Source organism: Hyperoodon ampullatus (assembly GCF_949752795.1).
Source record: "Hyperoodon ampullatus genome assembly, chromosome: 3".
In the NCBI taxonomy this organism is placed as follows: Eukaryota; Metazoa; Chordata; class Mammalia; order Artiodactyla; family Ziphiidae; genus Hyperoodon; species Hyperoodon ampullatus.
Genome location: NC_136916.1, coordinates 18,937,415 through 18,950,573, shown reverse-complemented (window position 1 = coordinate 18,950,573; position 13,159 = coordinate 18,937,415). Strand labels below are relative to the sequence as shown.

The 13,159-nt window shown below is 34.6% G+C and overlaps 1 protein-coding gene across 33 annotated transcripts in view; it reads left to right on the top strand.

The window, feature by feature from the left end:
* ABI1 (abl interactor 1) overlaps window positions 1–13,159 on the top strand; it is a gene marked incomplete at its 5' end in the record, with an annotated part of 109,450 nt that overhangs the window by 93,143 nt on the left and 3,148 nt on the right. For 6 of the 33 annotated variants that reach the window (XM_079699233.1, XM_079699234.1, XM_079699237.1 and 3 more), the window contains 3 exons: window positions 5,244–5,420; window positions 8,716–8,802; window positions 12,753–12,938. The exons of 1 other annotated variant lie outside the window; for it this stretch is intronic. In XM_079699233.1, coding sequence (XP_079555359.1) covers window positions 5,244–5,420; window positions 8,716–8,802; window positions 12,753–12,938 — 450 coding nt within the window. Of the gene's footprint in view, window positions 1–829; window positions 911–5,243; window positions 5,421–8,715; window positions 8,803–12,752; window positions 12,939–13,159 lie in introns of all 33 variants that reach the window. 26 more of the 33 variants (XM_079699241.1, XM_079699242.1, XM_079699243.1 and 23 more) reach the window with 11 other exon arrangements.

Here is a 13,159-nt window from a genome sequence, read left to right as displayed (position 1 = left end):
ATTGATAATTCAACCAAAAGATCAGTGTCTTTAATGTGAATTATGTATCATTGAACTTTGATGTTGCCTTGTAGGCTAGTAAGTATGTCAACTCCACTGTTAGCTGGTTTTGTGACTTTACTACATTTATGTATGGTATTCAATACGTATTTCAGTAAAATGCCATGAATATAAAATGGGATTAAACTAGGAGAAGCTCTTTTACTTTTTAGATTATATAAAAATTTAAGAAATCATAGCAGAGCATTAAATTGGTCCCCTGATTTTTTATTAAGTGAAAGGAAGACTTTATGGTGTTAAAAATACACACTTTAAAAGTAAGTTTGGGGCCTCCCTGGTGGCGCAGTGGTTGGGGGTCCGCCTGCCGATGCAGGGGATGCGGGTTCGTGCCCCGGTCTGGGAGGATCCCATATGCCGCGGAGCGGCTGGGCCCGTGAGCCGTGGCTGCTGGGCCTGCGCGTCCGGAGCCTGTGCTCCGCGGCGGGGGAGGCCGCAGCAGTGAGAGGCCCGCATACCACAAAAAAAAAAAAAAAAAAAAAAAAAAAAGTAAGTTTGATAATCAAAAGTTGTTAGGGAAAAATACTTAGTTTCTCAAGGATGTTGTTGAAAAAGGAGAAAAAGCTACTTATAAAAACAGGCATATTTTATAGTTAATGAAAGTGTGAACTCAATGGCCTTTTTACCTAGTAAAATTCTTACTCGTTCGAACATGCTTTACATATGGGTATCTCTCTCTTTTTTTCTTATTTCCAAAACGTACTTCCTTACTGTTCAGAATGATTAGTTCTGTTTATTGCACTCTGACCTGAATTATAAACTATTTTATTAGAAAACATTTCTGTCCCTCCTCCTGCTGGAGCTCCACCAGCACCACCTCTTCCACCACTTCTGCCCGTGAACACTGTGATAGGTGAGACTGCATAACCACTGGAGTGATTTACCTTACTGTGCAGAGTTCATAGTAAACTCCTCTGTTAGATGGCTTGCTTTTGTAGTTGTTAGGTTGTAGGTGGTAATACAAAGTTTAAAGTATTTGTAGTTGTTAGGTTGTAGGTGGTAATACAAAGTTTAAAGTATTAAATCTAATTTACACTAATTTCTTCTGGTGAAAGGCCTCTGAAGTTACACAGAAACTTCTCTGTGATGTCAGATGCTTCTATGCCTAGTTTATAACCAATTTAATGTGGTTTGCATTTGTTCTGTTTAGATTTTTCTAGGAATATTATAGCAGTGATTGTTCAAAAAAAATTTTTTTAATAGTGATGTAAATATTCTTTAAAGTGAAACTTGATTTGGAACTCCCTGGTATATATATACCACAGTCACAGGAGTGGGGTGAAGGTGGGGGACAAGAGGAAGAAGATGAAAAAGAGAATGGTGTGCCGTGTGGGGTACTCTGAGGCTTTCCAGTGGGTCACAGTTGAAAAACTCTGATATAGCCCAGGATTTATGGCATCTGAGGATGCCATGAAACATTTTGTTCAATAAAATACATTTAAATTGCTCCCAAGTTGGGGGAGACTGGATTGAGCATATAAGGAATTCCAAATATAGACTTGGTATAAAACCATTCAGCCTAGAAATGCACAGTAGCATTTGGGTGGAAATGGATAAAGAGCTGTTTCAAATATTGAGAGCTTAGGTGAAATAAAGCCATCTAGCAACTTCTTTTCAAAACATTGGCACTTGTACTCAGAGGAGAGGGGAAAAGGAAGTAATAAACAAAAGACCCAAGTAATAGAAATTGTTGGCAGAAAGTCCATGTGGGAAAAAAATGCCCTCAACCTAATTAATAATCAGGAAAACAAAAACTACGAGATACTATTTTATAGCTACCAGATAGGTAAAAATGTAGAAGTCTACCAGTACCAAATGTTGATGAGGATGTGCAGTAGCAGAAAGGTATGTTGCTGGTGGGAGTTTATTTGTTGATACAGTCACTTTAGAACATAATTTGTTGTTACCCAGTCAGGTTGAACCAGGTTTCTACCTTAGATTTATCAGTTTCATTTCTAGATATTTGCCCTAGCGTACTGGTTCTCAAAACACGGTTATGGAACTCCTGGGGGTTGCCAAAATCCTTTCTTGGAGTTTTTGCGGTCAGAACTATAGCCATAATAATACTAAGACTTATTTGCCTTTTTTATTCTCATTCTGGTACAAGCACACAGTGGAATTTTCCAGAGGCTACATAACATATGATAACATCATTTTTGACAGCTAATGGATTGTGTATTTATGTATTTTAAAGATAAATCAGTTTTAATTTCTAATATAGTAATTAATCAATTAATTATGGTAATTAATCAATTTCTAATATGGTATAACCCACTTCAAAAAATTTTTTTTGAGGTTCTCTAATTTTAGAGTGGATCCTAAGACCATAAAGTTTAAAAACCACTATACTAGAGCAGTGGCTTTTGGAGTATGATTTACAGACCAGCAGCATCATCATCATGGGGGAACTAGTTAGGAATGCAGATTCTCAGGTCCCATTCCAGACCTACTCATTCAGAAACTCTGAGACTGGAGCCCAGCAGCCTGTATTATAACAAGCCCTCAAGGTGAAATTCTGATCACTGCTGAAGTTTGTGAACCACTGTTCCAGAGAAACTTAGGAACCATATTTAGGAATGTTCACAGTAGCAGTATAATAGTAATAGCAAAAATCTGGATGCAACCCAAATTCTACAGTGGAATGGATAAATAATTGTGGCATGTTCATATGCAAATAAAGCAATAAAAATGAATGATATATTGGTATACTTATCAACATGGATGAACCTTAAAAGATAATATGAAAGGAAAACAGCAAGAATACATAATCAATACATAATCATTCCATTATTTATAAATTTGCAAGATCTCTGTGTGTATTGTTTAAGGTTATAATTATCTATGATTTTTAAAAAACTATACAGTGAGTCCCTTACATACGAACGAGTTCCGTTCTGAGAGCGCATTCATTAAGTCCAATTTGTTCATAAGTCCAACAAAGTTAGCCTAGGTATCAACTAACACAATTGGCTATGTAGTACTGTACTGTAATAGGTTTATAACACTTTTCACACAGATAATACATAACAAACACAAAAAATAAAGAAAACATTTTTAATCTTACAGTACAGTACATTGAAAAGTACAGTAGCACCAGCTATACCACTGCTGCTTTTACACTTGCTTCTGGACATCCTGGGCTTGAAATAAAGGTACTGTACTGCTGTACTCCATACAGTGCTGTACAGTAAAGTACACAAAAGCACAGCCACTTGTGGAGGATGCACGCACGTGACAATGTACACCAGACACGTGAACTAACTTTACGTGATTGGACACGCGAATGCATGTTTGCATTTTTTGAAAGTTCGCAACTTGAAGCTTCGTGAGTAGGGGACTTACTGTATAGTGAAGAGAGAGAATGTTTAACATATGTTTTGGAGTTTGGGGTTCAGAAGGGGCAAACAGAAGCTTCAGTGATACTGGTAATATTCTAATTCTTGGAGCTGAGTATTCTTCCTTAAAAAATATATATGTAATATATATAAAAATATAAATAATATTTATTTATGTAAACAAATTATATACAACCACTATAAATAATTATATATATTAGTATATGTAACCATATGTATATGTATGTATGTATTATTTATATATAGCCTGTATAGTTATGTATATATCAATCATACACCCTTTGGTATTATTTATTTCATAATTTTATTTTAATAAAATATTAAAATAAATTCTAAAATAGGCATAGTTTGGAACTACTATTAAATAGCTTTATTTTGGTTTTAAATCACCAAGACAAATAACCTGGATTTTATACAGTTTTTATATAAGTCAAAAGAAATATAGAAATCATTTTATTGAGATTTCTATTAAAAATGGTTAAAGGGTTGCTTCTCAGCTCTTTGGAAAACTTACCTGTCCAGAGTTATTCATTTATGAAGGCATTTGAATAGGCTCTTATTTATAAAGTGTGTTTCTGTTTAGAAATTGAGCATGTGGATGATTTAAATAATTAGTGACTGCCTATGGCTTGGGAGCTCCAAAATGTTGAATATTAGCACTTCTTTTAATGAACAATCTCTGCTGTATGGTTTTTTTTCTAATAAGTTGTATGACCTCTAGGAGAGGTTAAATTGGCTGACTGAATGAAAGGAAACCAGGATGTTGTCTTTTTATTTACTCAGTCATGGTTAGATGTTTGGGAGGATAATGTTAATCCTGAAGTTACCTTTGGAAGGTATAGTTAACTTTAGAGGCTTTGAACTTTATATTAACCTTTAACATTTTAAACTTCTGAAATGTTGGTAAAGATGACATTGAATAAAATTTTAAGTATTGTTAATACTTTAGTTAGTTTAAATATGCATGATAGTTTTTTAAAAAAGTGCTTTGGGTGTAGTATGGAAAAAAAGCCCTCCAAGTATATGGAAAAAGATAATGGATTTTCTACACAAAGCTGCCTTAAAATGTCTATGTTTTATAGAGTCCAAAATTTTGTTCAGCTTTATCAGTTACAGAAATGTAAGTGATAGGGCAAAGTGTGTAGTTCTTAAAAGCTGGGAGATATACAACGAATCTGACATTATATATAAGTGCTTTGAAACTAGAAATTGTACTTCTCTTAAAAATGATTCTACTATAATATGTATTGGTAATAACTGCTAATACATTAAACATTCAAATAAACATAGTAGTACATGTGGAAAATATGCTTAACTGTTTGCATTTTACAATTTAAGCCGGGTTTGGCTGGATAGATTCTTACACTGTGCTTCTGAAGATTTGGCAATGGAAAGGAGAAGTTTGTAAACCAGAGATTAAGACCTTCACATCTAAAAACTGATGCTTTCCGCCTCAGACTATCATTTGGCACTTATTTTGTTGGAGAGACACAGTTGACATATAAAAGCTGTATATTTTAAAATGTTACAGAAAAAAATTTATACATTTTATTAGCAAAATACCATTTGGTATTATGCTAAATTAAAAGCCTTAAGAATATTACTTATTTACTTTTGCACTTTCCACACAGTATCTGTTTTTCCTTCTTTTTGTAACTTCAGAGATAGAGCTGTTTGTGTTTTATCTTTACTTTTCTCTTTATTTTGTGCTGTGGGCTTTAAAAAGTAATAAACATTTCTTGCTGATAGTCTCCTTCTCTTTGTTCTGCCATTGGAGTGACGTGCAATGCTCAAGTTCTTTGTTGGTTGCCTTTGACTAATGCTTTTCAGCAGCCCCGGGCTCAGCTCCTGGTTCCCAGTATGGCACAATGACCAGGCAGATTTCTCGACACAACTCTACCACTTCCTCGACATCTTCTGGTGGATACAGACGGACTCCCTCTGTGACGGCTCAGTTTTCTGCTCAGCCTCATGTTAATGGAGGTCCACTTTATTCTCAGAATTCAAGTAAGCTTGTGCTTTGCAGGTGTAACGGCAGCAGTGGAGCTCCTTTTGAAGGAAATTATTTGAAATTGTTATTCTTGCCAGTGATAGACAACAATTGAAACCGTGCTATTTCATGTTTATTTTTGTTTTAAGAAGTTAGACCTTGGGGACTTCCCTGGCGGTCCAGTGGTTAGGACTCTGCGCTTCCACTGCAGGGGGCGCGGGTTTGAGCCCTGGTTGGGGAACTAAGATCCCACATGGTGCATGGTGCGGCCAAAAAAAAAAGTTAGACCTTGAAGCATATCATTTTAAGAATAATTGCTTATCCCTTTCAAAAAAATTCAGGCTTACTGAGTATACTCGTATACTAAAACTTAACTGATGAATTTTTTAGTACTGTAAGTAGAACTAGAGAAGAAAAACACTGAAATTAATTAAGCTGAATTTATTTTTATTGGCATGTTTGATACAGTTCAATAACAGTAAACTTAAAAACATTGTGACAGTTTTTCTTTACAATAATATAATGAAATTGCTGGCTATCACTTTTAAGCTTGTTAACCTATACTGAAATGAGTTCCAAACCATTAAAAACCATTTGTGATGCCTGCTTATTCTGTCTCTAATAATTGTAACAGTGGGGAGGACTTTCTTTTGATTTCTTTCTGTTCACCTCAAATTGCACATCTCAACACTAACTGCAATCAGTGTTTAAAGGCTGATAAGGTTAGAAAATAGCTTTGGCATAAAATGTGAGAAAGCTCAAATTGCTTAGGGTAGTCATTAATTTCACTTTCCATATCAAGATGCTCAATCCAACCAGGAGAAATCTGAAATGAGTCAGTTCAGTATTTGTTACTGGCTTGAAGCGGTGATCACCAGGCATAGACTGAAACACTTTCCCATGTGGCTTTTGTAGGCTGCATGTTATGTTATATTATTTTACCTAAAAAACACTGAATACTCCATATTTACATAGAAAGTTGGTTTTAAGTTCTTTTCATTTATGATGCATGTTTTGAACAAGTGTTTTGAAGTAGAGCTAAGGAGAAAGTTCTGTTATTTATTTTTTTGGTTAAACTTTAAAGACTAATTGTGTTATAAACAAAAAACCTCCTAAGAATTGAAAACCACTTTAGCAGAAATATCACAACTCACAGGTAATCCCAAAATTTTAAGAACCCTTTTCCAGACTAAAATTTTCATCCAAGCTACTAAGAAACTTTACCAGTTAGAATTTTACCTCACATTTCCCCTGGTCTCCTTTTGGTAATGAAAAGTAGCTGGCGGCTGAGAATTCCACAGTTAATCTGATTATTAGTCTCACTAGTTTCATGAACTTTTAATTTTTTTTCATATTCAGCATTTTTAGATCCCATCTTTGTGTTCATTATTTTTCTTTTCATCACTTAGTTTACTCCGCAAATAGGGTTTCTGGTGACTCTTCACCTGATACATGTTGGTGTAGTTCTGTTTTAACAGTACTTGGGTGGGTTGCTTATCCTCAAACGACATTTTCATTACTGAATGTCTGTATTTTTGGACATCATAAAGCAAATTTGGCCTCAAATTTTAAATATATTACTGTGTGTTGTCAAATTATCCTTCAACCTGAGTTATTGTTGGTGTAGTAGTAGTAGTAGTAGTAGTAGTATGTAAATGTTTTTAGTGTTTTGATGTGCATATTCCCCTTCTGTCTAAATGTGGTGATAATGATTAGTATTGTCACAATGTAGCCTCTTTTTTTTTATGTACTAACCAGCATGGCTCGTTACTAAGGGTTGTTTCTAAAAAATTTTTTTAGGTTTGTGGGAGTTTTTTTTTAAGTTAAAAAGCTACATAATGTTTTATTTATTAAAAGTATATATATGTATATACTGGAACAAGTGTGTGCGTGTGTATATATATATATATTTATACATGTATATATATATATATATATACACACACACACACACACACATATACACATATATACACACACACATACTTGTTCCAGTATATACATACTTGTGTATACTTCTATATACAGAGTATCAGAATGAACCAGGACTAATTTCATAGTGAATTGAATGTTATTTTTAGCCATACAATGAATATTAATGCACATATACTGCTTTAAGTTATTGCTTATTTGTACACTGAACATCTTTCATATTTTTATGCTTACTAAACAGAATTTGTAGATTGGATTAATTGAAACAATCTTTCAATTAAATGATCCTTGGGAGCCAATCAGTTGTTTTTCCATGTCAGTTTAGTGTCACTTCTTGGTGACTACCAGTAAACTGAATTTTGTGATTCAGTCCTATTGACTTTTTCTAAGCAATCTTTGGCCATTACCGTCTTGTTAAAATAAGACAGGGTGGTAAATATATGAATATTTACTTTTAGATAGTTTTAATTTTTAATACATTTGCTGTCCACATGAGCATTTGCTGTCAGTTTCCTATAAATTATGTGTTCTCCAGAAGGAAGACGGAGTATGTTTCCAGCTACCCAGTGATTCTTTAGAAATTACTTTAATGCAAATAATTGCATATTTTACCTTATTGTTAGATTAGGTTTCCTTTTTCAGAATAGTGATGAAAGGAAGGTCACTTGAAATATCCCATGAAATTCAGTGAACAATTAACATGGTATATGGAGCACTCTTATGCCCCAGTAAATTTAAGAGTGATGTCTTTAAAAATAAAACTGTCAACTTAAAAAGTAGTAATAACCTTGTTTTACAAACAAGGGTTTTTCCTAGAGAACTGTGTGTAAATTTGTTTTTAAAGGAAACCTGTAATTAATGCATTTATTTATACATGGAATAAACAGCTATCCTGTAACATATTCGTTTTATTTAGGTCCTTATTTACAACATTACCCTAAAGCTAGACATACCTGTTAGGTTGGAGAGAGAAGGCGAAGACACAACATCCTGGAAACCTTTATTGGTACTTCACTGTTACCTGTTTTTTTAAAGTCTTTCCATAGAATTCAGAAATTTCATTGCGTGAAAGTGAGGGTGATGGTAAATTTAAATCTTACCCAAGCAATATAACATTAGGATTAAAGCAAGTGTATTTGTTTTTTAATAAAATTAACCAGCTGGCTAAACACAACTCAGCTTTAGGTTTGCTCCTGGGAAATGAACTTGAAGAAGGTTCTGCAGGTTTTTGTTTTGTTTTTTGTTTTGTTTTGTTTCATTTGCAGACTGTTCTTTGCATACTTATGTTTGTGGTCTTTGTAACTGACTTCTGCTTTTTGTTTGTTTCCTTTTCTTTCCTTTATCTGTTTTACTTCCCCCATTCTGTGTTGTTGCCGCCAGTTTCTATTGCTCCACCCCCTCCCCCTATGCCTCAGTTGACTCCACAGATACCTCTCACAGGCTTCGTGGCCAGGGTGCAGGAAAACAGTAAGTTTGGAAAAACCAAGCTATCCAAGAGTAGAGGCTGTCTCCTTATAGCATGCATGGCTGATGAGTCATCATTTTCCTTACTTTTATTGAGAAGCTAATCTTATCTTGAAAAGAGGTGCAGATATGTTATTGAAACTGAAGAGAACAATCTTCAGTTTTTCCTCTGTGTGCATGATTACTGACTCAGATGACTTTCAAAACTGCAGTTTTCTTATGTATTTACATGCTCTAAAACATGAAATCTGATCTTTGCAGATTCTTAAGAGTAATCAAACCCCAAAATTCAAATTGTGTGGAAACTACTAGCTTTCAATAGTTATTAGGGGAATTGAGTTCTCATCAAGATGTATAGAAAGTTTCACTGTGAGATTAAATTTATCATGCAGTTGGGATGGGTGTTTTGTTTTATTTTGTTTTTCATTGTTTTTTTTTTCCTCCTTTGGTTACAAAACATTTTTGGAGAAAACTTTGTAGCCTCAGATTTTTATACAGAAATCATTTTGAACCTATATAAAGATTTGTTTTAAGATAAAAATGAATCTGCAAGAATAAGTAAATTACATCCATGCTTTCCGTTAAGAGTGATAATCAGTGTAGAGTCCTCTTCATGTTTTGGCTGTGTGTGGGCCCATGAGGATGATTTCTGAACATGCAAATCTGTCACCTTTTTTAGGTCTTCTCTGAAGGTCAGGTTTAATGACTTTTGGAAATTCTTTTGAATATATGGATTTAATTAGGATAGAGTAGTTTTTATATTACTACCTGAGTGCTTTGACGTTCTGGGAGATACATAATCCTAACTACATGATCATGGTGAGTGTTATTTGGCAAAATGAAAAATACCCCTATTACTGAATTTTATTATGCCAAAATAGCTGTTGAGATTAAGATGGTAAGGTGGTCCAGTACTAATTCACTTCATTTGGGATCATCACCATGAAAATAAATCTTAGAATGGTTTGAACAAATGTGTAACTCACATGACCAGCCCATCCTCCAGGAGAAAACACTGTGGCAAATTCCACTGTGCGGCTTTTGCTGACCCTATTGTGTTATTCTCCACTTTTCCTCCCTTCGTCCAGTCAAGTATTTGTTTATTCAGTGTTATGTCCTAGGCTCTGGGAGGAATACACATAGTCTAAAACAAAGTCCCTACCTTTAAGAAATTGGTGATTTAATGGGCTTTTAAAACAGTTTCAAAATGTTGAAACTTCTGAGCATAAACCAACCTTCTCTTTACATTTGGTTGGAAACTCTAATGTGTTTAAACATGTAAAAATAAGTGAATCTTCCTTTTAAAAATAAGTGAACAGGGCTTCCCTGGTGGCGCAGTGGTTGAGAGTCCGCCTGCCGATGCAGGGGACACGGGTTCGTGCCCCGGTCTGGGAGGATCCCACATGCCGCGGAGCGGCTGGGCCCGTGAGCCATGGCCACTGAGCCTGTGCTCCGGAGCCTGTGCTCTGCAGGGGGAGAGGCCACAACAGTGAGAGGCCCGCCTACCGCAAAAAAAAAAAATAAAAAAATAAGTGAACAAAGGTAAATCGCTGGTCCTTAATGCTCTAAGAGTTTAAAAATTAAGTCTGCAAGAGTTTAAAAACTAAGCCAGTTCAACCTTTGAAGTGACTTAGAGCCAAGAATTTTTAGGACACATTTTAAAATAGCCATAATAAACATCCATTTAGCGAGTCCAAAGCTCATTGATTAGGTTTTGGGTAATAACCCCTTTTTTATAGAAATTCAGTGTTAACGTACATTCATGGTCTTGCTAAAGAGGCCCACGGTACTATTTTAGTTCTTTTTCCCAAACATAAGAACTTGAGTCAGTAATTCTCCTTGTGCTGCAGAATGCCCAACTTTATTTGGCATCTGTTTTCTTTGAAAGCATGTTAGGAAGATTGTTGAAAAATTGCATATCAATATCTTAAATGTTTTATGAATTACAGATTTTCTGTGTTTGTTCTTCTCATAAACGTCCACTTTCTTATAGCACTCAAATTGGTGATAATGAATGCACGTTAGCAGTTAACCTATTAATAAATGTGTTTCAGTTTAAGACATGAGCCTCTAAAAAAAGCAGTGTGTTTACGTCTGTTTATGATTAACATCTGAAAATGTTTGAACAATCATGCGTGGTGCTAGACAGAGTATTATGCACAGAGAGTTAGACTGACCGGACTCTTGCCCCAGTGTATGTAACTTGAAGATAAGCCAGTGTAGATTAACAGCAGTTGGACATAGTAAACTAGTAAATTATGTATAAATCAAGGGTAAATGTATTTTAAGAATTCAGGCAAACATATAATTTATACATTAAGCCATATTAAGGATATGAGCTGTGGCTCTTTAATGTCAGAATGGATTCACATGCATTTTCTTCTCCTCAATAATATTTGCAAGTTTTATGGAGAAGGGATGGGCAGAAATAAAATGAATCCTAGCATTTGGAGGAAAAATAAATTGTACACCTGTTTGAGAGCTATCCGAATGAGCATCAGCACACGGGATTTGTTTCCTAATAGTCTTTTTCATCCCCCAACAGGATAAAACAGAAATCACATAATTAAATTGGTTATCAAGTAGGGCTATTATCTGCTTATGTTTTAAATCTGGGTTCCTTGGTTATATTCTCAGCGCATTATTCCAAATAGGGTGTAGAAAACTTTAAGACTATATTACAAGTAGATGATGACCATTTTCTTCACAGAAATAGCCCCAGAAATTGGCATTTGAATTAGTATGTTGGTATTCTGAATTTCTCCACTGCAGATATTATATAATTCCTGTATCAATTTATATCAGAGCATTTTCATATGTCTTTAACTTTTAAAGAAATTTGTCAATCAGAAACTTAAGAATTAGTTGTGCTCCAGCTCTGAATTCCTTAATATTGGGAGCATTTGTTACCTGGTACCATATAGTTCATTGAACACAGTTCTAGCCTGACATTTTCCCGTTTCACTGTTTACACCTTTGATTATTTAAATCACACACATACACATTCCACAACCATCTAGAATTTGAGGTATGAGTCGTTTTTATTGTTTTGCATGATTTGAGTTCCTTTCTTTTTTTCTTTTTTTAAACATCTTCCTGCAGTACTTTATTTTAAAAATCTTTATTGTGGATGTATTCTTAGAAAATTGGATCTTTAGGATCTAGTCTTTCCCTCGTCCCATTCTTAGTTTTACTAGCAATAATGTAAAAGCCTTAGCTTGCTTTCTACATTTAAGAAGTTGATTATCTTAAAAAAAAAAAAGTTTATTATGAATACAAACATTTTTGAAAATATTCAGTGAGATTTTTTTACTAGCTTGGAATTATTTAATTTTAAATTTATTTTCCCTTGTTAAAATTTAAATAAAATAATAGAAAAACGTACACATAGAAGCAGACCTAATACCACCAGCTTTTTTTTTTTTCTTCCTCCCAAAAAAACAAAAAATAAACATGTATCCACCCACTGGAGACTTATTTCTGTGGAACTAAAGGTAACTAAAAGCCAAAATCAGGGACATGAATGTGCACAATAAATGATTATCAAACCATTAATGTTATTCATAACGTTTACTATAGTCCAAATGACAAATGTGATGTAAGGCTTATTTAAGGATATATGCTAACTAAAGAGTGACATTTGTTCTGATCTGAGCCTTGGAATATGGGAACTTTTTTATTCCTGTAGTCTTATAAACAGATTGTCTCCTAACCTCTGCATTCATTAATTTGTAGAACTTCCTAATACCCTTAATTTTTTAGCTCATTTTATTATTGCAAAATTATTCTTAAAAGTAGTAGAAGCTTTAACACACCAAGCTTTTATTTCTAATCATTGCATGTTTTATTATAGTGCATGCTGTATACGAATTAGAGCTTTCTTCGATTCTGTTAACTTACGAATTTCTGTCTAGTCTGATTTCTGATTCAAATTCAGTATCTGGATGTTTTAGTTGCTGATAGTCCGACCCCACCACCTCCTCCTCCACCAGATGACATTCCCATGTTTGACGACTCTCCACCTCCGCCGCCGCCGCCGCCAGTGGACTATGAAGATGAGGAGGCCGCTGTAGTCCAGTATAACGATCCATATGCAGATGGGGATCCTGCTTGGGCCCCAAAAAATTACATCGAGAAAGGTAGGGTACAGTCATCGTTGAACTGCTGTGAAGGGAAAGAGCTAATTATAGTATTTTAGAGCCGTAAAGAACCCCGAGTCCAGCGTTTCTCCACCTTGAGAATAGCTTTACCAGCCAAGATGATTTAGTTCCCGTACATTCCCAATATAAAGTGAGGATTCTTTATTTTCTCTTTATTTTTTAATTAGAGTATAGTTGATTTACAATGTGGTGGTGGTGTT